This window comes from Mustela erminea, chromosome 12 (assembly GCF_009829155.1).
Source record: "Mustela erminea isolate mMusErm1 chromosome 12, mMusErm1.Pri, whole genome shotgun sequence".
Classification (NCBI taxonomy): domain Eukaryota; kingdom Metazoa; phylum Chordata; class Mammalia; order Carnivora; family Mustelidae; genus Mustela; species Mustela erminea.
The window spans coordinates 37314854-37341971 of NC_045625.1; the positions used below are offsets into that span (position 1 = coordinate 37314854).

The 27118-nt window shown below is 39.0% G+C and overlaps 1 protein-coding gene across 1 annotated transcript in view; it reads right to left on the reverse strand.

Annotated features, from left to right (window-relative positions):
• Window positions 1-27118, reverse strand: part of UBE2R2 (ubiquitin conjugating enzyme E2 R2) — a 118362-nt gene that overhangs the window by 4019 nt on the left and 87225 nt on the right. The window contains exons 3-4 of the mRNA XM_032308543.1: window positions 15529-15626; window positions 262-396 (exon numbers count right to left, since the gene is read on the reverse strand). Coding sequence (XP_032164434.1) covers window positions 262-396; window positions 15529-15626 — 233 coding nt within the window. The remainder of the gene's footprint in view (window positions 1-261; window positions 397-15528; window positions 15627-27118) is intronic.

Below are 27118 nucleotides of genomic sequence, written 5' to 3' on the forward strand. Positions count from 1 at the left end.
GATTGAGAGGCAGAATCTACAAACTTTATTGGTTCAGAACTTGGAAGTTTTGGTTCCCAGGAAGTAAGATCTGCTGCAGCATTATCTTTTACTGTGTGCTCTCTCAAAAGCCAAACAAACTCATTAGGCTCAGGCAGGAATCTCTTCCCAAACAATAAATCTAACAGAGGACTGGACTAGATACTTTAAGTCTGATTTAAAGCCATGGTTCTGTATAAAGACTTGAAGTATTCAAACAGAAGGTAAAACAAAACACCTTACCTAATGATTTCAGCATATTCTTTGTCTTTTCCTTTACTGTCCCTCCATTTCCTGAACATAACTGAAGCATCCACATTGGCTGGGGAGAAGGTGTTGGGCTCATTGAGCAATGAGATTACACTTAACAGGATAGTCCTAGAAATGGGGGTGGGGGGGAAAAGGGTCAGCTATGAATATTCATATTCACAGGATCCATAAATACTGTGTTTTTAAATTTAACATAATATTTGAGACCTTAGGCGAATAGAAACAGAATATAAAATTTTATTTTTAATACTCAGCTGGTTAGGCAGAATAAAGTTGCTAACTAAGAGACAAAGGAAATCTGTGAGCCAAGCATAAAGGTCATGTTGGAGGGCATGGTATCAAATGGCTACATGTTCCAATCTGCAGAAAGTGGAAGCCTGAAAGCTTTTTAAGTAACAAATTTTGAAAACTATAAATTAAGTACAATAGGAAAATGCAAAAGCCATAGGAAAAAAATTAGCTTTTTGGGGAGAGCTTAAAAGTGGTCATTCTCCACACATCCACGTGGTTCTTATCATGGCTGCTTAAGAGGATCTGAAAAATGATACTACATGCAAATGTATTTGTTTTCCATACTTCTGAGGGAAGAATGACACTTAAGCAGGAGAATGGAGGAAAACAATAGCCCAGACATGGAAGACCTAATCTCTGAATAATGGAAATCTTTATTCAAAAATATTAAGTACTTAGTGTGTACCAGAGGCACCAATGGTGATGTTGGATGTACAACAGTAAGCAAGTTAGATGCCATCCCTTCTCTCCCAAGGTTTAAGAATTGTGGGAGATACAAACAGGCAATTTTTATCCAAAGATAAAACAAAACAAAAAAAAAGACACCTTAATCACACATTTTTCTGTTAGAAAAATAAATAGAATAGGTTCTAAAAGGATTTCAAATTATTACCAAGCTTCTTTTCCCTAAAAGCTCTGTGCATGTATGTAAGGAGAAAAATTAAATTTCTCTACCTTTTCTCATTGGTGCGAGGTTATAGATTGTGTTGTTGCAAAATAGCCTTTTGCTCCTGCCCAAGCAAAAAATAAAGGGAGGGAGCCAGGCAATTAGATGTTTGATTTGATGAAACCTTTTCCTAAAAAGGGTAGAGAGTTCTGTTATGTGATTATACAAGATTATGACAAAGGCACTTTCACAGACAACCTTCCCATCTAGTTAAAATCCACTTATAATAAGACACACACATCCCTTTCTTTCAGGTTAAGAATAACTCCTTGCCCCTTCCAACCAAGATCCTCCTGGATTTCTTCAGTGATTACGTTATAAAATAAAGATTAAAAGAAACTCCTCATTGCCAATGATGGGAAATGGACTGATATAACATCCTAAAAGCAAAAAAATGTGTGTAGAAAATTCCAAAGGGCTGCCACAGAAGAAAACATACAGAACCTGTTAGATAAGCAGGATGGGACAAAGTGTGATATAAAAGGGGGGTGGAGGTCGGGGGACAACAACAAAACTTTATTGGTCTAGATCAGCACTGCATAGAACTTTGTGATTATGTAAATGTATAATCTGTATTATCCAATATGAACGACCAGCCACCCCATGTGGCCACTGTACACTCTGAAAGGTAGCTTATACAACTGAAGAACTGAATTTTTACATTTAATTTTAATTAATTTACCTATATAGCTACATGTAGTTAGTTAGTGGCCACCGTATTGGAACTGTTAAATACTATGTTAGAAAATATAATTTTTTAAATTGTTAATTATCAAGGTGCATGGGTGGCTCGGATGGGCATCTGCCTTCGGCTCAGGTCATGGTCCCAGGATCCTGGGATCAAGCCCCGCATTCTCCCTCTCCCTCTCCCTCTGCTCCTCCCCCTGCTTGTGCTCTCTCACTCTGCTGAATAAATAAATAAAATCTTAAATAAAATCATGAATTATCCATTTCTATAAAAATAAATCATTTTTTTCTAATTTATATTCAATTAGCCAACATATAGTACATCATTAGTTTCAGATGTAGAGTTCAATAATTCCTTAGCTGCATATAACACCCAGTGCCACGAAGAACTCACTTCTAACACCATGTATTTCCACACTGAAATCCATTATACTTTCAGAAATGATGTCAGGTACTACAATGGACTGTGCAAATAGTTGACCCAGTACATTTTCACTTCATCCCTTCCACTGGACAGCAGGATCTTTTTTGGGGGTGTGGTATGGGGAACCCATACTGTTGGTTCTGGTGGGGTTAATCTTCCTATCTAACCATAGCAGCAGATACACCACCAAGTACTGGCCAAAGGATTCTATCCATCTAGTCATGAATGGTTTTGGGTGTATGCATATAACCCAAGATGGGCCAATTAGAACCCTGCGAGGAACTATGATGTTCTAATCTAACAGCAGAAAGGCATTTACTTTTTATTCTTGATTAAACTGACAACTGTGAGAATAAGGAAAGTCTAGAGCAGGTGGCCATCTATATATCACCAAGTGGTTAAGACGCTGCCTACTAACAAGGCCAATACAATGCAAGGCAGAATTGAGACTTTATTCTCTAATCAAGATTCCCGATGTAATTCAGATACAAGACCATATTTAAACTTTCCCAACCAGTATATTGTGGATGAGTTATACGTAAATTATTTATTGATTCTTGTAAGCAGTTGGGTAGGTGGGACCTGGGATAACCTGAGCCTCTGCAATGACTTCTAGTCAAAGCATCTCCACAGTTTATTACACTGTCATCTACAAATACAGTAATTGCAATTTTATCTATGTATCATGACTGGAAAAGGTCTGGAAGTAATGTCATACATAGTTTAAACTGTCCAGCATTTGTACCAAAATAATTTAACACAGGCATTATATCCTGTAGCATACTGTAGACAACTCTGCAAGATAAGTATTATTAACCCTATTTTTTAAGTTAAATTTATTTTTAAAAAATAATCTTTACACCCATCGTGGGGCTCAACCGCAAGACCCCAAGATCAAGAGTCACATACTCTTCTAAGTCAGCCAGGCACCAGAAAAGAAAAAATAAACTGCTAAGACAATACTAATAGACTATACAACACAGAACTGAATCCTGCAACTATTCCAATGGTTACATTTTTTTTGTCGCCATCTTTTGTTGCTAGTTTAAGTATTTGAAAATCTTTATTCATTTACTGTATTTTTTTCAGATGGAAAAAAGCAGAAGGTGGAAAGGGTTAACAATAGGTGAAAGAAAAGAAAGACCCAATAACGAAAATATCAATATAACAATGAAGAAGTCACTCATGTCTACTGAAGGGATTGGTTTCCTTCAGATCATGAACAGATGGGAAAGGGTTCAGAAAACAACTACATACATTCTTTCTTATTCTCATTCTGTCTATATAAATCCACAGTAACAAATGAACCTTTGGTTTTTAGCAGTAACATGGAGTTGCACTATTCCATTTAGACAATACTGTAGCTTTTAGTCATAAATTTCTTGGATTAGCAAAACAGACTTTTGAGACCCCCTCGACAGACTCTTACTTCCTACAAAGAATAACACTATGCCCCTCTCTACTGCATGTTTGGAGGAACAGAGGGGTCTGGTTGTCCAAATTAAGCAGTGTTAAGAGTTTAACATACCTTAAAATAAAAGACCTAATCCAGTAACAATTTGGGATAAAAATGAGGAACAAAGGATTCTTACATGTTTTCAATTATTGCACAATACAATTCCCAGGACCACCACCATTCCTGGATTTAGAGATACTCCAAGAAGCCAATGTGCTCCCTCCATCCTTGCTTTAAGCCAGGCAAGGGACTATGGTAGAAGTTTTCAAACACAGGGAATCTAGACCAAAATAAAAAAATTCCCAGAGAAGAGAAGTGCAGGCAAAAGGATAGTCAAAAGCGCTCCACTTTATATATAGTCTTAATTTTTTTTTCCAGTTCATATTTCTGATCTTTTTGGTTGTCTCACAATCTTTGTTAGATTTGGCTATCCTCTTTTGCATAAAAATAAGTTTGTAGGGCTGCCTGGGTGGCTCAGTTGGTTAAGCAGCTGCCTTTGGCTAGGGTCACTATCCCAGGATTCTGGGATTTGAGTCCTGCAGTGGACTCCTTGCTCTGTGGGGAGCCTGCTTCTCCCTCTGCCTGCCACTCCCCTGGCTGTTCTCTCTCTCTCTCTCTTTCTCTGTACCCCCTAACAAACAAATAAATAAAGAATCTTAAAAAAAAAAAAAAAAAGTTTGTAAATAGTAAAGACACCAAAAGAAAATGAAGATGAATTAATCACATTCACACACACACACTCTCTCTCTCTCACACACACACACACACACAGACACGAGGCAAAAACCAAACTAGAAAGTTGTGCAGTTCCCAGAGCTCAGACATGTTTTAAAAACATCAAAACTAAAGTAGTATTTAAGGGAGATAAGAAATCAGAATTAGGGCACCTGGGAGCTTCTGCCTTTGTCTCAGGTCATAATCCCAGGATCTTGGGATGGAGCCCTGCATTGGGCTCCCTGCTCAGTGGGGAGCCTGCTTCTCCCTCTCCCTCTGCCACTCCCCCTGCTTGTATTCTCTTACTCTATCAAATAAATAAAATCTTAAAAAAAAAAAGTAATCAAAATTAGACATCTATGACCCAATGAGTAATACCATTCTCTGTCCCTTTTCAACATACAATAGTCCGTAAGTTGGGTCTGCACCTACCCGCCCCGACCCCCACTTTGTTATAGTATGCTCGGCACCCAACATGAGGCCTGAACTGATGTGAAGATCAAGAGTCACACGCTCTACTAACTGAACTAGCCAGGTGCCCCTCCACCCCACCTCAACCCCAGTTTTTTAAGCTACTTTGTTAGCTACTATGTTACAAGTGTAATTTTAGGAAGGCGGGCATAAAACTGGCTCTAGCACAACAAATAAGATCTGGCTTATGAGTCCCCCTGGAAACTAAGCAGGCAGAGTTTGAAATTTTGCAGGATTAAAGGCTGGCATTTTGACTCTTAAAACATACACATACACAGGAAAAGAAATAGAATGACTGACTGAGGTTCTTAGGTTTTACAGGCATACCCTTACTTGATGAAAATTGACTGTCAACTGTGAAGAAGTGAAGCTCAATGCCTGACTCTTCCACTTAACCCAGGTCAGTTTAATCTCTCATTTATGCCATTTCAAAAGATGGACCCGTAACACCGAAGATGACCCAGTTAAAATTCAGTCCCTATTAAGTATTTCTAAAATGGGAGAGGAATTTAAAGAGGACATCATGGCAAAAAAAATCTGTTGTGAGAAAATGTGGTAATTTTTTAAAAGATTTTAAATTTTTATTTATTTGAGTGAGCATATGCACAAAAAGGGAGGGGATGGGGGGAGCAGAGGGACAGGGAGAAGCAGACTCCTTGCTGAGCAAGGAGCCTGTCGCAGCGCTCTATCCCAGGACCCCAAGATCACGACCTGAGCCAAAGTCAGAAATTTAACAGGCGCCCTGAAAATGATTGTTTAATGGGTCATATGGTTATAGTTTTTCTTTATGCCTCTAAAGCATCTAACAAATCTAATACCTCATCCTGTGCAATCCTGGAGCTGCTGCTGACTGACAGATCCCTGAAAACACATGGCAGGAATGAGGGTCTCAGATTAAAATACACAGAAACAGAAAATCAGAAAATTTTAAAAAGAAAATTTTTGAAATACACAGAATATGTATCATATGCACAGAATGAAACCACAAAGTCGAGTGCAGGGGAAATTTTATATATGTATTTCCCAACATATAAATATCAAGGGAGCAATTAATATCATCCTGGCCCCAAATGGGGTTTATAGGAGCCCTAAAAACAATAGCACTGTCGTCATTTCCCCTGACCTTGCCTACTTTGTCACTATGGGGCAGTCCTTAGCTCCCTTCCCTTTTAGGAGGTTGTAGATAAGATCTGTCAGGAAAACATTCTGTCTTACTCCTGACAGATGCTTCTCCATGATGCAGTGGCAAAGACATTACCATGTAACCATTTTTCAAAGGAAAACAAACCTCCACCAAGATGACTTTCCTATTCAAGAGCCTGGAACAGGTAGGGCAGATAGTTCTGGTGCCTTGGGATGGTGCCTTAGAGAAAGCAGCTGTGAACTCTGACACCCACAAACATGAAAAGCACCCTCTAGGTTCTGGACACAACATGGGTGAAGGAAAATTTTCTTTCTTACACCAGGAAGAAGAGGCATGGTATTGTGAACATCAGGCATCTCTACCCTCCCAACTTCACTCTTTGCTAATGCCTACTTAAGACTTCCAATTCCGTAAGGACCTCTCACCTGCCTAAACTTAATCCTATGCATCTGGGGACAGTAGAACAGTGGCTCTCTTCTTCCAGAAAGTATGCTGGCTTTCTCTACGAAGAGGAAAACTACTGAACCTTTAGTGGGTACTAGTTGGCTGATGCTCTGGCTCCCTACAATTGCAGGGGTCTTTTCCCCACTTTTTCCTTTGTCTACTCTCACCACTCACTAGGTTTTGTGTTATAAATTGACTTAGGTTCTTCAAGGTAACTGGGATGCTTTACTCTTCTTTGGGTTACAAAAAGTCTTCCATGTAAACGTTTTCTAAATATGTTCATTGAGGTGCTGAATGAAAGACTAGTATAGGTGGTCATGAAGAAGTCTAAACACATGTGAATATGGGGTCACTTTCAGATAACAGTGCTATATATCAGTCAAGACCCTGCAACAGCCTGTGCTGAACCTTATTCCACCTCCGCTACTGTCCTGCTATAGGAACCCTAAACTGGATGGGGAGCACAGAACCCTTAGTTGGACAATTGCTGAGTCTGTATACAGAGTTTTGCAGCAAAGAATATCAAGGAAAATGCCTAGCACCTCGTATTTTGTCTCTTGGTATTTCAGTGTCATAAACTAGCTTATGGGAAATATGTACAATCTGCGAGCTGAAGAACCCCTTGCCTCACAATAAGTAACAGAGAAACAAAGAGAAAAGAAGTATTCCACACCTACTCATGAGTTAGTGCTTTTCTGATATTTCAGAGTTCTGGGCACTGTGAGGTATTCCAAGAAGGTGAGGTTCCAATAGTGAACACACAGCACTCTATGTCTCCCTAGAAATACACGAACACCAAACCCTTCATTCATTCCCCAACCCCAAAATCAGCACATTGAAGGAACATCTATGATAACATGAAGCTGGAAGATAAAAAAAGGTCTGAGAAGGTAAGTAAAGATTCCAGTGCATGGGTAGCTGGCAGGCTCATCTGGTAAAGCATGAGACCCTTGATCTTGGGATTGTGGGCTTCAGCCTCGTTTTGGGTGTAGAGATTAAGTAAAAGAGAAAGACAGACAGACAGACAGACAGATTCCAATCCAAATAGCTGTTAGTAGATCTGTGTATGAAGATCAAAGGGGCAATCTGAAGTTAACTAGTCCTCACTGTGAAGCCTCTAAACAAAAAAGCGTAAAAGCAGAGAAGACAATCTCTGAGATGAAGTCTAGGAAATACTTCTAAACTGGGGCTCAAGTGACCTGGGGGCCTAGAGAGAAAAAATGATACTGGTACCCAAAGTGCCAATTTTAGATAGGCAAATTTAGTAATTTTAGATAGGCAAATTTAGTATGAAAAGGAGTTTCCTATCCCCAAAGGACTAAATCAAATGAGAAACAGGCCTACCTTCAAAGAAAAGTGTCCAAAAGATTTTAAGCTGAGACAAGGATAATATAGGTATATTTATGCAGGAGAAGTAAAGGTAAAAATCTTGAATTCCTGTGGGTAATGGCAATAGATTATCCATTGAGGCAGCCCGAAAATACAATGAAAAAAAAAAAAAAAAAAGTTTGGGGCTTTGTATTATGAAGAAGGGGGAAGCTTGTTTTCTCAAAGGGGGACAAGCCATGGTAAACATTTGATTCAGCATTCAACCTCCAAAAACAAGAATCACTAGTACCTTAGAAGCTAACACTTCCTTTTGACTAGGATTACTACTAGCCCTGAAAAATAAGCACCAAGTCAAACTAGAAGGACAACCCTGCATTTTTGTTCAATTTTTCAACATATCTTCCAAAATACTTACTGCCTTTTTTTTTTTTTTAAAGATTTTATTTATTTGAGAGACACACAGAGAGGGAAAAGAAGCAGGGGGAGTGGGAGAGGGAGAAGCAGGCTTCCCGCTGAGCAGGGAGCCCGATGCGGGACTCGATCCCAGGAACCTGGAATCATGACCTGAGCCGAAGGCAGACGCTTATTGACTGAGCCACCCAGGTGCCCCATACCTAACTGCCTTTAAATAAACTGTCAGTTTAATTATATTTTGATAATGTGTTTCTTTCGAAAACACGACAGTCTCTTGGAAGAGCTGAGAACTGTGGTAGCTAAACTCTTCCCACCAACAATAAATACAGCAGAATTAATGTCTGTAATATCCTCAAGGAAAGAAAGTATGGCCCTGAAATCTTATGCCCAAACTGCCATTTGAAGTACCATGGCAAAAAACACATATATACACACACCCATACACACAAGTATTTTTATCATTTTTTGTAAAATTTTTTAAAGATTTCATTTATTTGAGAAGGCGGGGGGAGGGAAAGAGAGAAAGAGAGAGAGAAGGAAGAAGTAGTCCAACTCAAGGGTTGATCCCAAGACCTTGAGATCATGACTTGAGCCAAAGGCAGATGTGTAATGACTGAGCCACCCAGGCGCCCCAAGCATATAACATTTTGAACATCTTAAGAATTCAGGGAATATAATGTGACTCCAAGGAACGTTTTCCTGGAGAAATTACTAATGGACAAATTCAGCCAATTAACAAATCAAAGGGAAGTAAAATAATGGACAGCAAACAGTGAATTCACTTCACAGTAAGAAATTTTATTTTTTTTAAAATATTTATTTATTTAGACAGATATCACAAGTAGGCAGAGAGGCAGGCAGAGAGAGAGAGAGAGGAGGAAGCAGGCTCCCTGAGGAACAGAGAGCCCGATGTGGGACTCGATCCCAGGATCCTGGGATCATGACCCGAGCGGAAGGCAGAGGCTTTAACCCACTGAGCCACCCAGGCTCCCCGGAATAAGAAATTTTAAAAACTAGGTTTATGTTACAAAACAGTACAGACTATAACCCTGACAATAAACAAATATATTTTTTAAAAGATTTATTTATTTGAGAGAGAGATCGAGCAAGCGTGCGCACAAGCAGGGGAAGAGGCCAGGGGGAAAGGGAAAGAATCTCAAGCAGACTCCCTCCTGAGCACGGTGTCCACATGGGGTTTGATCTCATGACCCTGAGCTGAAATCAAGAGTCAGATGCTCAACCAACTGAGCCACCTGAGCTCCCCAATGAACAAATTTATTTTTATTTATTTTACACACACACACACACACACACACACACACCCATTTTGGGGGGTGGGGGGCAAGAATGTGCACGCATGAGTGGGATAGGGAAGGATAGAGGGAGAGGGACTCTTAAGTAGGCTCTACCCCCAGTGTAGAGGTCCATCTGGGGCTCAATCTCATGACCCTAAGATTGTAACTTAAGCTGAGATCAAGAGTTGGACACTCAACTGACTAAGCCACACAGGTGCCCATATAAACGAGTATTTTTAAAAGTTAGGAAGAAAAGGGGAGGACAGGATGGGAAATAGAATATGTATGCTGATTTCTTTTCTTTCACTTAGCTCTGTCAATACGGGTTGAGGCTGAAAAATCAAGTAACGGGTAAGTACAGGTTAAAGGTACAAATAATCAGCTATAACTGTGTGGTATAAGGGATATGAGGGATGAAAAAGTAGAAATAAAATATCCTGTGTAGGGGCTCCTGGGTGGCTCAGTGGGTTAAGCCGCTGCCTTTGGCTCAGGTCATGATCTCGGGGTCCTGGGATCAAGTCCCACATCGGGCTCTCTGCTCAGCAGGGAGCCTGCTTCCCCCTCTCTCTCTGCCTGCCTCTCTGCCTGCTTGTGATCTCTCTCTGTCAAATAAATAAATAAAATCTTTTAAAAAAATATATCCCAGGGCGCCTGGGTGGCTCAGTGGGTTAAGCCGCTGCCTTCGGCTCGGGTCATGATCTCAGGGTCCTGGGATCGAGTCCCGCATCGGGCTCTCTGCTCAGCGGGGAGCCTGCTTCCCTCTCTCTCTCTGCCTGCCTCTCCGTCTACTTGTGATTTCTCTCTGTCAAATAAATAAATAAAATCTTTAGGGGCGCCTGGGTGGCTCAGTGGCTTAAGGCCTCTGCTTTCAGCTCAGGTCATGATCTCAGGGTCCTGGGATCGAGCCCCGCATCGGGCTCTCTGCTCAGTGGAGAGCCTGCTTCCCTCTCTCTCTCTGTCTGCCTCTCTACCTACTTGTGATCTCTGTCTGTCAAATAAATAAATAAAATCTTAAAAAAAATAAAATAAAATAAAATAAATTAAAAAAAAATCTTTAAAAAAAATAAAAAATAAAATAAATAAATAAAATATATCCTGTATAAAAGAAGTGGTTTTTAATATATTCATGCGTCTGTGGGTATATAAACTATCAGATCAATTCCCCTTTCCACCCTCCCTTTCCACAACTGCTCTTTACAAAAGGAATGCGTACCTTCTACACATCCCAAATATTCCTTGGGCACAGTGCCCAGAGGTAATGAAACATGAGGTGTATAAAAGAAAAAGAAATTTACATATAAAGCCAACTGTTTTCCCTTTCTCAGAAATAATTTTGTTGAAAGTGTAGAATGGGGGCACCTGGGTGTCTCAGTAAGTTGGGCATCTGCCTTTAGCTCAGATCATGATCCTGAGGTCTTGGGATCCGGCCCCGCACTGGGCTCCCTCTGCTTGGTGGGGGGCATGCTTTTCTCTCTCCCACTCCCCCTGCTTGTGTTCCCTGTCTCACTGTATTTCTGTCAAATAAATGAATAAAGTCTTAAAAAAAAAGTGTAAATGATGTTTAAAGAAAGTATTTTGGATGTGATGTGATGGAGTACAACAAATTCAGATATGTATAGATTGGGGCTGCTGGAATTACATTTGCATTAAAAGGAACTTACTAATTCCATCTCTGATTATTATTAAGAAATGCATTATCCCTGAAGGAGAATCCCATTAAAGTAAAGCATAAAGTACAGGGAATATGTGGTAATTCCATATTTCATAGACATTAATACACTTATAGCAAAGTTCTATGCCTAATCTATCTGAGAATTAGAATTCAAAAGCAAGATGATTGCCAAGATGAGGTGTATCAACACATTATTTGAATCGAAAAAGGGACACTTTTTTTCTGATTTAAAAAATATATGAACTAGATGTGTTGAAATCCAAAATATCTATTTTTTCAATTCTAAGTATACTGTACTGAACAAGATACCTAAAGGAATGAGTAATCAGCATAATCAACACATAATCAACAGTAATTTGATATGCTTGAACAGATTCTTTGGTATACACTTCCCAGAAAGTGAGAAGAAACGAACTTGGTAAAAACTGTTAAGAAATCCTTGTGCAGGGGCACCTGGGTGGCTCAGTGGTTAACCCTCTGCCTTTGGCTCAGGTCATGATCTCAGGGTCCTGGGACTGAGCCCCCAGTCAGGCTCTCTTCTCAGCAGGGAGCCTGCTCCCCCCCACCTCCCGCCTCTCTCTCTGCCTACTAGTGATCTGTCAAATAAATAAATAAAATCTTTAAAAAAGAAAAGAAAAGAAATCCTTGTGTAAGTCAAGAAGTTTTCAACTTATCATTTTTAACAAAAGTAGAGTTCCTGGGGCACCTGGGTGGCTCAGGCTCTCTGCTCAGCGGGGAGCCTGCTTCCCTTTCACTCTCTCTGCCTGCCTCTCTGCCTACTTGTGATCTCTGTCAAAAAAAAAAAAAAAAAAGTAGAGTTCCTGAGTTACTACCTTTTCAGATCATTAAAAATGACTAACAAAGGGGCACCTGGGTGGGTCAGTCAGTTGAGTATCTAATTCTTAGTTTCAGTTCAGGTCATGATCTCAGTGTTGTGAGATCCAGCCCTGCTTTGGGCCCCACACTGGGCATGGGGACTGCTTAAGATTCTCTCTCTCTCCCGGGATGCCTGGGTGACTCAGTCAGTTAAGTGTCTGTCTTGGGCTCAGGTCATGATCCCAGGGTCCTGGGATCAAGCCCCGAATCGGGCTCTCTGCCTGCCTCTCTGCCTACTTGTGATCTCTGTCTCTATCAAATAAATAAATAAATAAAATCTTTAAAAAAAAAATCTAAAACGGTTCTAAAATTTTGAAGTTATTTAAAGAGAAAACATCAATAACAAAACCATAATGAGATACCATGTCCTCCAGTAGGATGGTTATAATAACACAGATAGTAACAACTGTTAACAAAGATATGCAGAAACAAATTCTCAAACACTGTTGGTAGGCATGTACTATTTAGTGCAGCCATGTTGGAAAACAGTTTGGCAATTCCTCAAAAAGTTAAACAGTGAGTTATCATATGATCCAGCAATTCTATTCCTAGGTATATATCCAAGGGAATAAAAAACGTATATATGCGCCTCAGTGGGTTAAAGCCTCTGCCTTCAGCTCAGGTCATGATCTCAGGGTCCTGGGATCGAGCCCCACATTGGGCTCTCTGCTTGGCGGGGAGTCTGCTTCCCCCTCTCTCTCTGCCTGCCTCTGCCTACTTGTGATCTCGCTCTCTATGTCAAATAGATAAACAAAATCTTTTAATAAAAAAAAAAAGTATATATGCAAAAACTTGTACATAATGTTTATAGCAGCATGATTCATAATAGCCAAAAAATGGAAACAACCCAAAGGTCCACTGAATGAAGAATGGATAAACCAAGGGTGGTACAAGCATTCAATGGAATTATTACTCAGCCAAAAAAAAAAAGGTATGTGGGACGCCTGGGTGGCTCAGTTGGTTAAGCAGCTGCCTTTGGCTCGGGTCATGATCCCAGCGTCCTGGGATCGAGTCCCACGTCGGGCTCCTTGCTCAGCAGGGAGCCTGCTTCTCCCTCTGCCTCTGTCTGCCTGTGCTCTCTCTCTCCCCCTCTCTCTCTCTGATAAATAAATAAAATCTTTAAAAAACTATTAAAAAAAAAAAAAAAAGGTATGAAGTACTGATTAATGCTATTACAAAGACGAACCTTAAAAAAATTCTAAGTTAAAGAAGCCAAAATACTACATCTGGAATGACTCTACTCCTACAAAATATCCAAACAGGTAAAATTCTAGAGACAGAAAGTAGACTGGTGTTTTCCTAGGGTTGCAGGTAGAAGGGTGGAGGTGGAGGTTGAGGGATAATGGGAGTATAAATGCTAAGAGATATGAGTTTCTTTAGAGGTGATAAAAATGTTCATGGGGCACCTCAGTGGCTGAGTCAGCTTGGTGTCTGACTCTTCATCTCAGCTCAGGTTTTGATCCTAGGGTCGTGAGTTCAAGCCCTGCATTGGGCTCCACACTGGGCACAGAGCCTACTTTAAAAAAATTTTTTTAAAAAAAGCTCTAAAACTGATTGTGGGGATACTTGTACAGCTTTCTACTTAAAGAACAGTGAATTGTACACATAAAATGGGGAATTGTTGGGTATGGGAATTATATCACAATAAAATGTTTTTTTTTTTTAAAAAACAATAGATCACTATGATGATAAATAATTCAGAAGGAATTAAGAGGATTTAGTTTCACTGCCATGTAAAATGTTACTCCATTATCATATGTAAATATGGTCTCTTAATCATTGCATCTAATATGTATATTTATGTCATGTATGTTAGTCCTCACATATATGTATACATATATACATATGTATATAGATGCACATATTCTCGGGTGTGTATATTAGTATATACAATGTATATTCATACATTATGTATACACATGAAATTGCAGCTTTATTTCTGACTCAATCTAACACTGTAGTAATTATTTATAACTACATGATCTAACAAAACAAATGTCTATCTACCAGATTTAAAATGTACTTCTAATAATTATTAATAATAATATAAAAAGTAAAAGAATACTGAAAGCATAATTGATGTACTGTTTTTAATCAACTATATAATAAACTAGTTCAATAGAGTAATCAGTTTGGTCTTGTCACAGCAATTAAAGTACAGCTTTTTCTTTCAGAAAAATATTATAGGATAAATAAAATATATAAGGCTATCAAACATAAAAATTTCAAGTATTAAGATAAAACTCAGTAGGGATAGTAAAATGGAAATTCAAATGCAAGCAGGAAAAAGGTATCTTTTAACTACTTATATTTGAGATGTTTTAAAAAACTGTACCTAAAAAACAGAAGACCAAAATCTGCACCTAAAAACATGCAACAGTGGGAGCGCCTGGCTGGCTTGGTCAGTAGAGAATGCAACTTTTTTTTTTTTTTTTTTTTAATTTATTTTCAGTGTTCCAAAATTCATTGTTTATGCACCACACCCAGTGCTCCATAAAACACGTGCCATCCATAATACCTACCACAAGGCTCACCCAACCTCCCACCAGCCTCCCAAAAAGCTCAGTTTGTTTCTCAGAGTGCAAGCATGCAATTCTGTATCTTGGAGCTGTAGATTCAAGCCCCATGTTAGGTGCAGAGATTACTCAGAGAAAAAAAAAGCTACAAAAACATGCCACAGTGTAGTTTTTCAAAAAATTTTTAAGAGTTAGGTAACCCACTCCTAAACATATAGACCACTACTCTAAACAAATGGTTAAATAACCATCCATTTATACAGATAGTTCAACAGATCAATTAACAGATGAACAATCTTAATATTGCACTGTATGTTAACTAATTAGAATGTAAATACAAATTTGGGGGGAAAAAAAGATGGATAATGAAAGGGAATCAAAAGAAATACATAAACCCTTAAAATCATTAAGAAACATTCATACACATATAAAACAAACAAAATAACAACAGATAATGGAAGCTCTTTTAAACACAGTGAGTATATAAAGTCAATTGAGTTTGTAAAGGCTGAGGTTTTTCTGCAAAATGTATTAAGGATCCTGGATTAAGAAAACAACCAATTCAAACATGGACATCATGAGATCCAAAGATGCAGGATGGAACTTAAGATAATGTAACAGGAAGAATTCAGATTAAGATGCACATAAACAAATGAGTAACAAAAGCAATTACTGCTCTGAAACTATGACTCTTAAAAATGATGCATACATGTTACTTAAAGTTCTAGCAGAAGACAAAACAACCATGTACAAAAAGGAGTCTTTTGTACTTGTTATAAAGATAATATCCAATCTTAAGAACCAATGAAAAACCAGATTATTCCTTATGTATCCCCTTACCTGACATTCTGAGTAGGATTCCACCTTTCAGAGGGCAGTTCTCCACTCTGTGGGTCATCTACAGGCGGATGAAGAATTGAAATGCATACATCTCCGTTCTATGAGACACAAACATTACATTTAGTAAATACTCAAAAATAGGATATAAAAAGGGACATCAGTTCTGCTGAAGTTTCTTTCATTCCTAGAAAATCTGCCTTCTCATCATTAGGGGAGAAAACGATTCTGCTTTTTCTTCATGTTTGCAATCAATGCTGAAGAATCTTTTTTAAAGATTTAATATATTTATGTGTGTGTGTGAGAGAGAGAGAGCGCTAGAGGGAAAAGGGGAGAGAATCCGAAGCAGACTCTACCCCAATCTAAGAGCCCAATGAGGAACTCAATCCCATGACCATGAGATTATGTCCTGAACCAAAACCAAGAAGAGTCAATCGCTCAATAAACTGAGCCACACAAGCACCCCAACACTGAAGAATTATTAAACATTTTTTATATTATGGGGGCATATGGGTGGCTCAGTCATTAAGTAGCTGCCTTCAAGCTCAGGTCATGATCCCAGGGTCCTGGGATGGAGCCCCGCATCGGGCTCCCTGCTCAGTGGGAAGCCTGCTTCTCCCTCTCCCACTGCTTGTGTTCCCTCTTTAACTTTGTCTCTCTCTGTCAAATAAATAAAATCTTTTAAAAAATCTTTTTGAAAACTCTTTTGTACTATAAATATTAGTTCTGACCACTCTGTAAGATGTATTTCTTAAAAAAGAAGCAGTATGTTTACAGCACCATCCTTCTAAGAAAAACTCATTTAAAATTGAAAAGGGCGCATGGGTGACTCAGTCGGTGGAATGTCTGACTCTTGATTTTGGCTCAGGTCATAATCTTGAGGTTGTGGAATCAAACCTCACATTGGGCTCTGCGTTCTGCCGCGAGTCTGCTTCTCTCCCTCTCCCTTTGACCTTCACCCCCATGCCTGACCAATCATGCTCACGTGCTTGTGCTCTCTAAAATAAATATATCTATAAAATAATAGACATAAATAATAACTGAGATTCAGGAGTCTTCAGGAGCAACCATCTTTATTTTCAGACACATCTGAATCTGAAGTACATAAAAAGAAACAACCCCTCCCAAAATTTGACCTTGCTTAAAATCTGTCTAGAGAGATGCTATAACCACCTTCAATATCCATGGTTTCAATAAGTATGGTTTACATAAACTGAAAATATGCCTCCCAATAACTTAATTTTAATTCCCCCAGAATATGTATAAAACTCAGTACTTTTTTGGGTAAGATTTTATTTATTTATTTATTTGAGAGAGCAAGTGCAAATGAGCACGAGCAGGGAAAGGAGCTGGAGGAGAGGGAAAAGCAGATTCCCTGCTGAAGCAGGGAGCCTGACATGGGGCTTGATCCCAGGACCCTGGGATCATGACCTGAGCTGAAGGCAGATGCTTAACTGACTTAGCCACTCAGGCGCCCTTTGGTTCATAAATTTAAATTATAGGACCTAATCCACATGTACATTTAGTTTAAGTCAAATACATATGGATTGCTTACCATATGCATCACAGATTGTTATTCAATAGAAGAAAGACTAAGATATAGTCACCAATCTTAGCCTAAAATGAAAGATTCAAAATTCTAAATAATTAGAGATATAACTAAAATATAAAAATCTTATATGTACACAACCCAAATTTAGATTTACACAAAAAATACACGACCGTATCAAGATAACAGAACATTTTTAATAAAATACCAAATACTAAATTCTAAAACTTGTTAGATGCAATGAAGAAGGTTTTTTAAAAAAAAAGCACAAGAGAAACAAGGAGAAACTTAGGGTATTTGGATAGAGGACACCTGGCACATGGTGGGAAAGACAAACTAAAGGCTTAGTATTTGAGAAAGCTTTGAGATGGTTCTTGAATAGTAACTACAATTTTAACAACCTAAAAAGGAAATTTAGACATGAGTTAGCCCAGAGAAATAAACCAACATTGTAAGGGCGCCTGGGTGGCTCAGTGGGTTAAGCCTCTGCCTTCAGCTTGGGTCATGATCTCAGGGTCCTGGGATTGAGCCCCACATCGGTTCTCTGCTCAGCGGGAAGCCTACTTCCCCCTCTCTCTCTGCCTGCCTCTCTGCCTACTGTGATTTCTCGTCAAATAAATAAATAAAATCTAAAAAACAAAAACAAACAAAAAAAAACAACGAACATCATAAACAGAATATGCTAGGGTAGTTATATTTGTTTTGCACTGCTACTGTAACAAATCACCACACACTTAGTAGTTAAAACAGCAATTTATTGCTTTACACTTTTGTAGGTCAAAATCTGACACTATTCTCACAAGGCTAATTCAATGTGTCAACAGCAGTGTACTCCTCCTTTCTGGAAAAAAATCTCTTTCCTTGTCCTTTCTAAGCTTCTGAAGGCCACCCACACGCCTTTGCTCTTGGTCTTCCTTCCTCTAATCTTCAAAGCAAGCAATGTTGCATTTCTCTAGGCCTTTCTCCCATAATCACATCTCTCACTCTCATTTCCTGTCTACCTTTTCCACTTGAAAGTTACATTGGGCCCACCTGAGTAATCCAGAATAATCTCTTTCTTTTAAGGTCAGCTAATGATTAGCAACTTTAATTTTTCTTTAACATATAAGCTAACATAACACAGGTTCCAGGGATTGGGATGTGGACTCTTCTGAAGGACCATTATTCTACCTACCACAATGGTAAAGAACCAACCTGTAATGAAAAATAGATTATATATAAAAATTAGACCAGAAAAATATGTTACTTTGTTCTGAGTTTATACCTATATACATAAAAATTTCTGAGCAGTGGAATGACATTCTAGATTTGTACTCAGAAACAACTTATTAAAAGATGGGCATCTCAATTGATGCAAAGCATTTGACAAAATGCAACACTTTTTCATGATAAAAACACTAAAAAAATTATAATATAAATAGAAGAAAGTATCTCAACATTGTAACGGAATTAAAAAAAAACAACAACGAAACTCAGGGGGGCCTGGGTGGCTCACTGGGTTAAAGCCTCTCTCTGCCTTGGGCTCAGGTCATGATCCCAGAGTCCTGGGATGGAGCCCCCCATCAGGCTCTCTGCTTAGCAGGAAGCCTGCTTCCTCCTCTCTCTCTGCCTGCCTCTCTGCCTACTTGTGATCTCTGTCAAATAAATAAATAAAAATCTTAAAACAAAACAAAACAAAACCCTCACAGCTAGCATTACACTAAATGGTGAAATCTTTCCTCCTAAGATCAAGAACAGGACAAGGATAATCATTTTTACCACTGCTATTTAACACTGCCCTGAAAGTTCCAGCCAGAGCACTAAACAAGAAAAAAGCAATAAAAGGCACACAAACTGGAAAGGAAGAAATAGAATTATTTCAAAAATGACAAAATTTCAAAGAACTCATATGATAGCTACTAAGCTAATAAAGAAATTTAGCGAAGTTGTAAGATATAAGATCAAAACTAAAAAATGAGATTTACTTCTCTATACCAGCAATAACCTAAACAGGGTTCATAAAAACAATTCCATTTACAATGGCATTTAAGAGGATAAAATACTGAGGAATAAATCTAACCAAGGAGATGAAAGATCTGTACACAGAGAACTATTAAAACACAGCTCAAAGAATGAAGGACCTAAGTAAACAGAAAAATATCCCCAATTTGATCTACAGATAAAATGAAATCTTCACCAAAATCCTAGCTTCCTGGGGCACCTGGGTGGCTTAGTGGGTTAAGCCTCTGCCTTCAGCTCAGGTCATGATCTCAGGGTCCTGGGGTCAAGCCCCGAAGTCAGTCTTTCTGCTCAGCAGGGAGTAGGGAGCCTGCTCTCCACTTTCTCTCTCTGCCTGCCTATCTGTGATCTCAGTCTGTCAAATAAATAAAATCTTTAAAAACAAACAAATCCTAACTGTCCTTTTTCCAGAAATTAAAAAACTGATTCTAAAATTTATACAGAAATTTAAGGGATCCACAAAAGCAAAAACAATCTTAAAAAAGAAAAATGGGGTAACTGGGTGGCTCAGTTAGTTAAGAGTTCTGCCTTCAGCTCAGGTCATGATCCCAGACTGGGATGGGGCCCTGAATGGGGCTCCCTGCCCAGCTGGGAGCCTGCTTCTCCCTTTCTTCCCCATTCATACTCTCTCTGTCGCTACCTCTATCTCAAATAAATAAATTTTTAAAATCTAAAATAATAATAATAATAATAATAATAAAAGAGTAAAGGGAAGTGGGGGTGGCTCAGCTGTTTAGGTGTCTGATCTCAGGGTCCTGTTATCAGGACCCACATCAGGCTCTACACTCAGTGTGGAGTCTGTTTGTCCCTCTGCCCCTCCCCCCACTCATGCATGCTCTCCCTCTCTCTCAAATAAATAAAATATTTTTTAAAAAGAGTAAAGGGGGTGGCTCAGTCGTGGAGAGTCTGCCTTCAGCTCATGATCCCAGGGTCCTGGGATCGAGTCCCACACTGGGCTCCTTATTCTGTGGGAAACCTGCTTCTCCTCCCACTCCCCCTGTTTGTGTTCCCTCTCTCGCTGTGTCTTTCTCTGTCAAATAAATAAAATCTTTAAAAAGAAAAAACATTAAAATTAAAATTTAAAAATTTAAAAAAGAGTAAAGTTGGAGAACTCACACTTCCGAATTTCAAAACTTAGTATAAAGCTAAAGCCAACAAGACAGTTTAGGACTGGCTTAATGATAAACTTATAGACCAAAAGACTAGAACTAAGAGTCACCAAATAAATCCATACATCTACGGTGAAATGATTTTTGACAAGGATCCTACGTCCATTCTATGGGGAAATAAGTCTCTTCAACAAATGATGCTAGGATAACTGAAATTCCAAAAACAGAGGAGTGAAGTTGGATTCATACCTTATACCATGTACAAAATTAACTCAAAATGGAACAAAGATCTAAGAGCTAAAATCATAAAACTCTTTCAAGATTTATTTTTATTATTTTATTTATTTGAGAGAGAGCGAGAGAATGAGAGGGGAGAGGTCAGAGGGAGAAGCAGAGCCCCCGCCAAGCAGGGAGTCTGATGTGGAACTCAATCCCAGGCCTCCAGGACCATGACCTGAGCCAAAGGCAGTCGCCTGACCAACTGAGCCACCCAGGCACCCCATAAAACTCTTTAAAAAACAAAAACAAAAACCGAGGGTGCCTGGCTGGCTGAGTTGCTTAAGCAACCACCTCTTGATTTCAGCTCAGGTCATGATCTCAGGGTTATGAAATCCATTCTGGCTTTGGGCTCCTGCTGGGCTTGGAGCCTGCATAAGATTCTCTCTCTCTTCCTCTCCTGTCCCTGTCCTCTCCCTCTCTAAAACCAAAACAAAACATAGGGGTAAATCTTCATGATCTTCAATATGGCAATGTATTCTTAGATATGACACCAAAAGCATGAGCAACAAAGATAAACTAGACTTCATCAAAATGAAAAGCTTTTATGCAAAGGGCATTTATCAACAAAATTATTTTTATTTTTATTTTTATTTTTTTTAAAGATTTTTTATTTATTTATTTGACAGAGAGAAATTACAAGTACAAATTACACTGAGAGGCAGGCAGAGAGAGAGAGAGGAGGAAGCAGGCTCTCTGCTCAGAGAGCCTGATGTGGGACTCGATCCCAGGACCCTGAGATCATGACCTGAGCCGAAGGCAGCGGCTTAACCCACTGAGCCACCCAGGCGCCCAACAAAATTATTTTTAAAAGCCCTACAGATTTGAAGGAAATATCTCCAAGTCATATATCTGATAAGGGTTTAATATCCTTCATTAGACAGAACTCCTGCAACTCAAAGACAAAAAGATAAACCAGCCAATTGAAAAATGGGCAAAGGACTTGAACAAACATTACTAGTCAGCAGGGAAATGCAAATCAAAACAATAAGAATCACTTAACATCACCTTGTGATGGTTAGAATTAAAACAAAAATTACAAAATAAACATTAGTGAGGATGTGGAGAAACAGGAACCCTCATACATTGTTGGTGGGAATATGAAATGGTTCATTTGCTGTAGAACCGTCTGGTCATTCCTCTAAAAGTAAAACACATAATTACCCATTTGATCTTGCAATTCCACTCCTAGGTATATAAGCAAAAGAAATGAAAAAAGTACTTAAGCAAGACATCTATACACATGGTCACAGCAGCACTATTCACATATCTAAAAGGTGGAGAAGGTCCAAATGTCCATCAATAGATGGATGGATACTATGGATATCACCCAGCTGTTAAGGATAAATGAAGAAGTGGGGCCCATGCATGGCTCAGTCAAGTAACCGACTTGTGGTTTCCACTCAGGTCATTATCCAACAGCCCCAAGACTGAGCCCTGCATTTGGCTCTGCGCTTAGTGTGGAGTCAGCTCCAGATTCTCTCTCCTTCTCCTCCAGGTTGCACATCCACCTTCTCTCAAATAAATAAAATCTTTTTTTAAAAAAATGAAGTATTGATACACAACATAACATGGAGGAACTTCTAAAACATTAGACTAAGTGAAAGCCAGAGACAAAAGGTCCATATTGTATGATTCTCTCTTTATTTATTTATTTATTTGAGAGAGATCACAACTAGGCCGAGAGGAAGGCAGAGAGAGAGGGGAAGGGAAGCAGGCTCCCCGCCGAGCAGAGAGGCCGATGCGGGGCTCGATCCCTGGGATCATGACCTGAGCTGAAGGCAGAGGCTTAACCCACTGAGCCACCCTGGCGCCCCTGTATGATTCTCTTTTTAGGAAATATCCAGAATATATAAACACACAGAGATAGAAAGTTGGGGACATGGCTGTCAGAGACTAGGACTAGGGTGAAATGGGAATGGAGAAAAACTGTGTTATGGGTAAGGTATTTATACAGGAGTGATGGAAATACTTTACAAACAGAAGTGACAACTGAACAACACTGGGACCACATATTAAATGTCACTGAATTAGGTTTACTTTAAATGGTTCATTTTATGTATGTGAATTTTACCTCAATAAATTACTATTATTTATTATAATTATTATTTTTAAAGTATAGGGGAAGTTCTGGGTCTCCATAAATGATGCATTTTTAAGATTTTTATTTATTTGAGAGAAAGCATGCACACAAGTAGGGAGCGGTGGGGGACAGAGGAAGAAGCAGACTCCCCGCTGAGCAGGACTCTGAGATCACCACCTAAGTCAAAGGCAGACAGACTAAGTGTCTAGAGCCACCCAGGTACCCCCAGACCGTTCTAAATGTAAAATTAAGGCTATCTAGCCTAGGGCCCCTCCAAATCTAATTAAACTGAAATCTCTAGTATTCTTTATTTTTAAAAACTTCTCCGCAGGACTCTGATTTGCAGCCAACCTTGGGCATAGCACTGCCAAGGGAAATCTTTTCCCTGTACCTTAAATTTGGAGACTGGATAAGATCTGCAAATCCATGAATATAACTACATAAATGTATATTAAATCCTGCTTGTCAAAGACTAATTACAAACCAGAGCCCAGCTCTACAAAAGGACAAATTTGGTGGCCTAAATATTATTATGTTCTCAATACTGGCTAATATACCTATACTTATATCCTTCAAGTTTGTATACTCTTACAGAGCAAACTAGTGTCCTTATTTAATTTTTTAAAAGAAAAACTATAAGGAAAAATGAAAAATGTAACTAAAAAATAACAAACTCAAATTTTTAATAATGTATATTATTAAATCACATTTGCTAGGTAAAATCTCAACACCCAATCAGAATCAAAATCATCTGGTTTCTGGTGACTTTTTTCACCTTACTCCTTTGTTCATATAAACCAAGATGAAAGTCACACAGAGATTTTGACAGTTCTACAGGAACATTCCACAAACTTTTCCCTAATGATTTAGGACTAAAGAATATTTTACAAGTCAAGTAATCAGTTGTTTTAATGCCGGAAACAAAAAATATATATGTTTTACTGGGTACAAAAGAAAAGTTATGTCAATTTATCTTAGGTAGTTAAAGCAAACAAAATACAGGTTACCAACTTCTGATCAGCACATAAGAAAGCATTCATATTCATTTGAAGAATCTTTTTTTTTTTCTTAAAGATTTTATTTATTTATTTGAGAGAGATCACAAGTAGGCGGAGAGGCAGGCAGAGAGAGGTGGGGAAGTAGGCTCCCTCCTCAGGGAGCCTGATTTGGGGCTCGATCCCAGGACCCTGAGATCATGACCTGAGCCAAAGGCAGAGGCTTAAGCTGAGCTACCCAGGCGCCCCTCTAAAGAAGAATCTTTAAATGAATTCAAAGAGAAATGTTTTTGTTCAGGTCCATTTTTAAAGACCACTGACCAAAATTATGTAAATTTTTAATGTTCATCAAATGCACACTTTTTATAAAAGAGTTTATTTATTTGAAAGAGAAAGAGAGAGAGGGGGAGGGAAAATGAATATGGGGGACAGGGTCAGAGGGAGAAGCAGACTCCCCACCAAGCAGGGAGCCTGACTTGGGGCTCAATCCGGGGACTCCAGAATCATGACCTGAGCCAAAGGCACTCACTCAACCAACTGAGCCACCCAGGTTCCCATCAAATGTTCGCTTTAAAAATTGATAATAAATACTGATAGCATTTTAACAAACACTCAGCATCTTTATGTGGATTAAGTTCAAGCATGTACAATACAGAAACAGAATTTGTCTCCCCCTACAGAGGACAGAGAGCAACTATAGACAAGTAATAAATGTTTTTTTTCCACAAGTAATAAATGTTTTAACTTCCCCATTCTACACTTTACTCCAAATAAAGTCTGTAGTTTACTTAACAGTATTGTACCAAAGTTAATTTCTCAGTTTTGATGAATGTACTATTCTTGCATAAGATGTTAACATTAGAGAAAGCTGATAGAAGTTATATGAGAACTTTCTGTACTATTCTGCAAACTCTAAAGCCTAAAATTATTTTTAAGGAGTGGATTTATTTTTTTTTAAAGATTTTATTTATTTATTTGACAGAGAGAGATTACAAGTAGACAGAGAGGCAGGCAGAGAGAGAGAGAGGAGGAAGCAGGCTCCCCGCTGAGCAGAGAGCCCGATGTGGGACTCGATCCCAGGACCCTGAGATCATGACCTGAGCCGAAGGCAGCAGCTTAACCCACTGAGCCACTGCCTTCAGCTCAGGTCATGATCCCAGGGTCCTGAGATCGAGTCCCGCATCAGGCTCTCTGCTCAGCGGGAAACCTGCTTCCTCCTCTCTCTCTCTCTGCCTGCCTCTCTGCCTACTTGTGATCTCTGTCAAATAAATAAATAAATTCTTTAAAAAAAAAAAAAGAAAAAGCCTCTGCCTTCGGCTCAGGTCATGATTTCAGGGTCCTGGGATGGAGCTCCACATAGGGCTCTCTGCTCAGGAGGGAGCATGCTTCCCCTCCTCTCTCTGCCTGCTTGTGATCTCTGTCTGTCAAATACATAAATAAAAATCTTTAAAAACAAAACAAAACAAAACAAAAAAAACAAAGATCGTGTGTGTGTACGCGCGCGCTTGCTTAATTTTACTTGACAGAGATAGAGAGAGAGAGCGCGAGCCAGAGAGCACAAGGGGAGGGGCAGAGGGGAAGGAGATGCAGGCTTCCACTGAGCAGGGAGTCAAACTTGGGGCTCTATCCCAGGACCCTGGGATCATGACCTGAGCTGAAGGCAGAGGCTTAACCCACTGAGCCACCCGGGCACCCCAAAAGTGGGTTTAAACCTCACATCTTTGGTATATTTATAGCACCAGACATTGAAATGAAAGTATTTTAATAAAAACTATAAATGTTTGGGGTGCCTGGGTGGCTCAGTAGGTTAAAGCCTCTGCCTTCGGCTCAGGTCATGATCCCAGTGTCCTGGGATTGAGCCCCGCATCCAGGCTCTCTGCTCAGGAGAGAGCCTACTTCCCTGCCTACTTGTGATCTCTGATAGATAAATAAATAGATAGATAGATAGATAGATAGATAGACAGATTTTTTTAAAAAAGATTATAAATGTTTTAGAATTTTAAAATTTTGTATTTAAATTTTATATGAAATAAGTTCAATAATGAACTTAAGCAGTTTATCCTAGCATTAAAAAAAATCATCAGAGGGGCGCCTGGGTGGCTCAGTGGGTTAAAGCCTCTGCCTTCGGCTCAGGTCATGATCCCAGGGTCCTGGGATCGAGCCCCGCGTCGGGCTGTCTGCTCCGCGGAGAGCCTGCTTCCTCCTCTCTCTCTCTCTGCCTACTTGTGATCTCTGTCTGTCAAATAAATAAATAAAATCTTTAAAAAAAAAAAAATCATCAGAGAATATAGTATTATAACTTTATTTGTAATTGATTCTAATATGACTTCTTTGGTTTTATTATTTGATTCCTGGGAGGAATAACCAAGTAAATTCCCAGAGAAACCACAGAAAAACCACAGTTCTATTAGATAATTCCACCAAAAGTAGAAAAGAATAATTTAATCAAAGAGAAAGAAATGTACATTAAATGAGCAAAGGAGATGAAGCAGAACTAGGTGAGGTATCATTTGTTGCATTTTCTAACAATTTTACTGAGTGTTATCAAATAAGAAGGGACTAAACCCTTATTTTAAAGCACCCTGCTATCTAAAGGATTCAAATGAATTTCCTAATTATCTCGCTGTGAATATAGTGGTGTACACAGAACACAGAAAGACCATATGTGGATGGGAAGGGAGGAATGGGTGAAAAAGAAGGGTAACTGGGATGGTAATTTATGTGTCAACTTGACTCGGCTAAGGGATGCTCAGACAGCTGGTAAAACATTACTTCCAGGTGTGAAGATGTTCCCAGAAAAAATTATCTTTATCCATAGACTAAATAAAGAATATCCACCATAATGGAAACAGAGATCCTACTGGGGAAAGCATCATCCAGTCTATGAGGACCTGAAAAGAACAAAAATGCAAAGGACAAATTCAACTGAGCTGGAACACTGAAACTCTGGGTTTTGGGGCCTTGGTACTCTAGGATTGCCACCAGCAGCTTCCTAGTTTCCAGGCCTTTGAATTCAGTCTAAATTATACTCCCAGCTTTCCTAGTTTTACAGCTTGTAGAGATTGTGCCATTTCTCAGACCTGATAACCATGTGAGCCAACCTTTATAATAAACCTCCTCTAGTATTTATCTCTATGCGTGCTCTAGGTTCTGTTTCTCTGGAGAACCATAATACAGTATTACTACTGCTTTTACCTGGTCTTTTCTGAATAATTAAAATATAATTTATGATTACAGGACACCTGGGTGACTCAGTTGGTAAAGGAACGGTCTTCGGCTTAGGTCATGTTCCCAGAGTCCCAAGATTGAGTCCTGCATCAGGCTCCCAGCTTCTTGGGGAGTCTGTTTCTCTCTCTGACCTTCTCTCCTCTCACGCTCTCTCTTTCTCAAATAAATAAATAAATAAAATCTTTAAAAAAATAATTTGTGATTACAACTTTATTGTAGAGGACTCTTGACATATGCAGTTCTTTCAATTTCTGAAAAGCTGATAATGGCATACCACCCAACTAAATTATTAGAAAGATCATAAACTATGTGTAATTAGGCCCATTCACTACTACAAAGCCTTAATTTTATTATC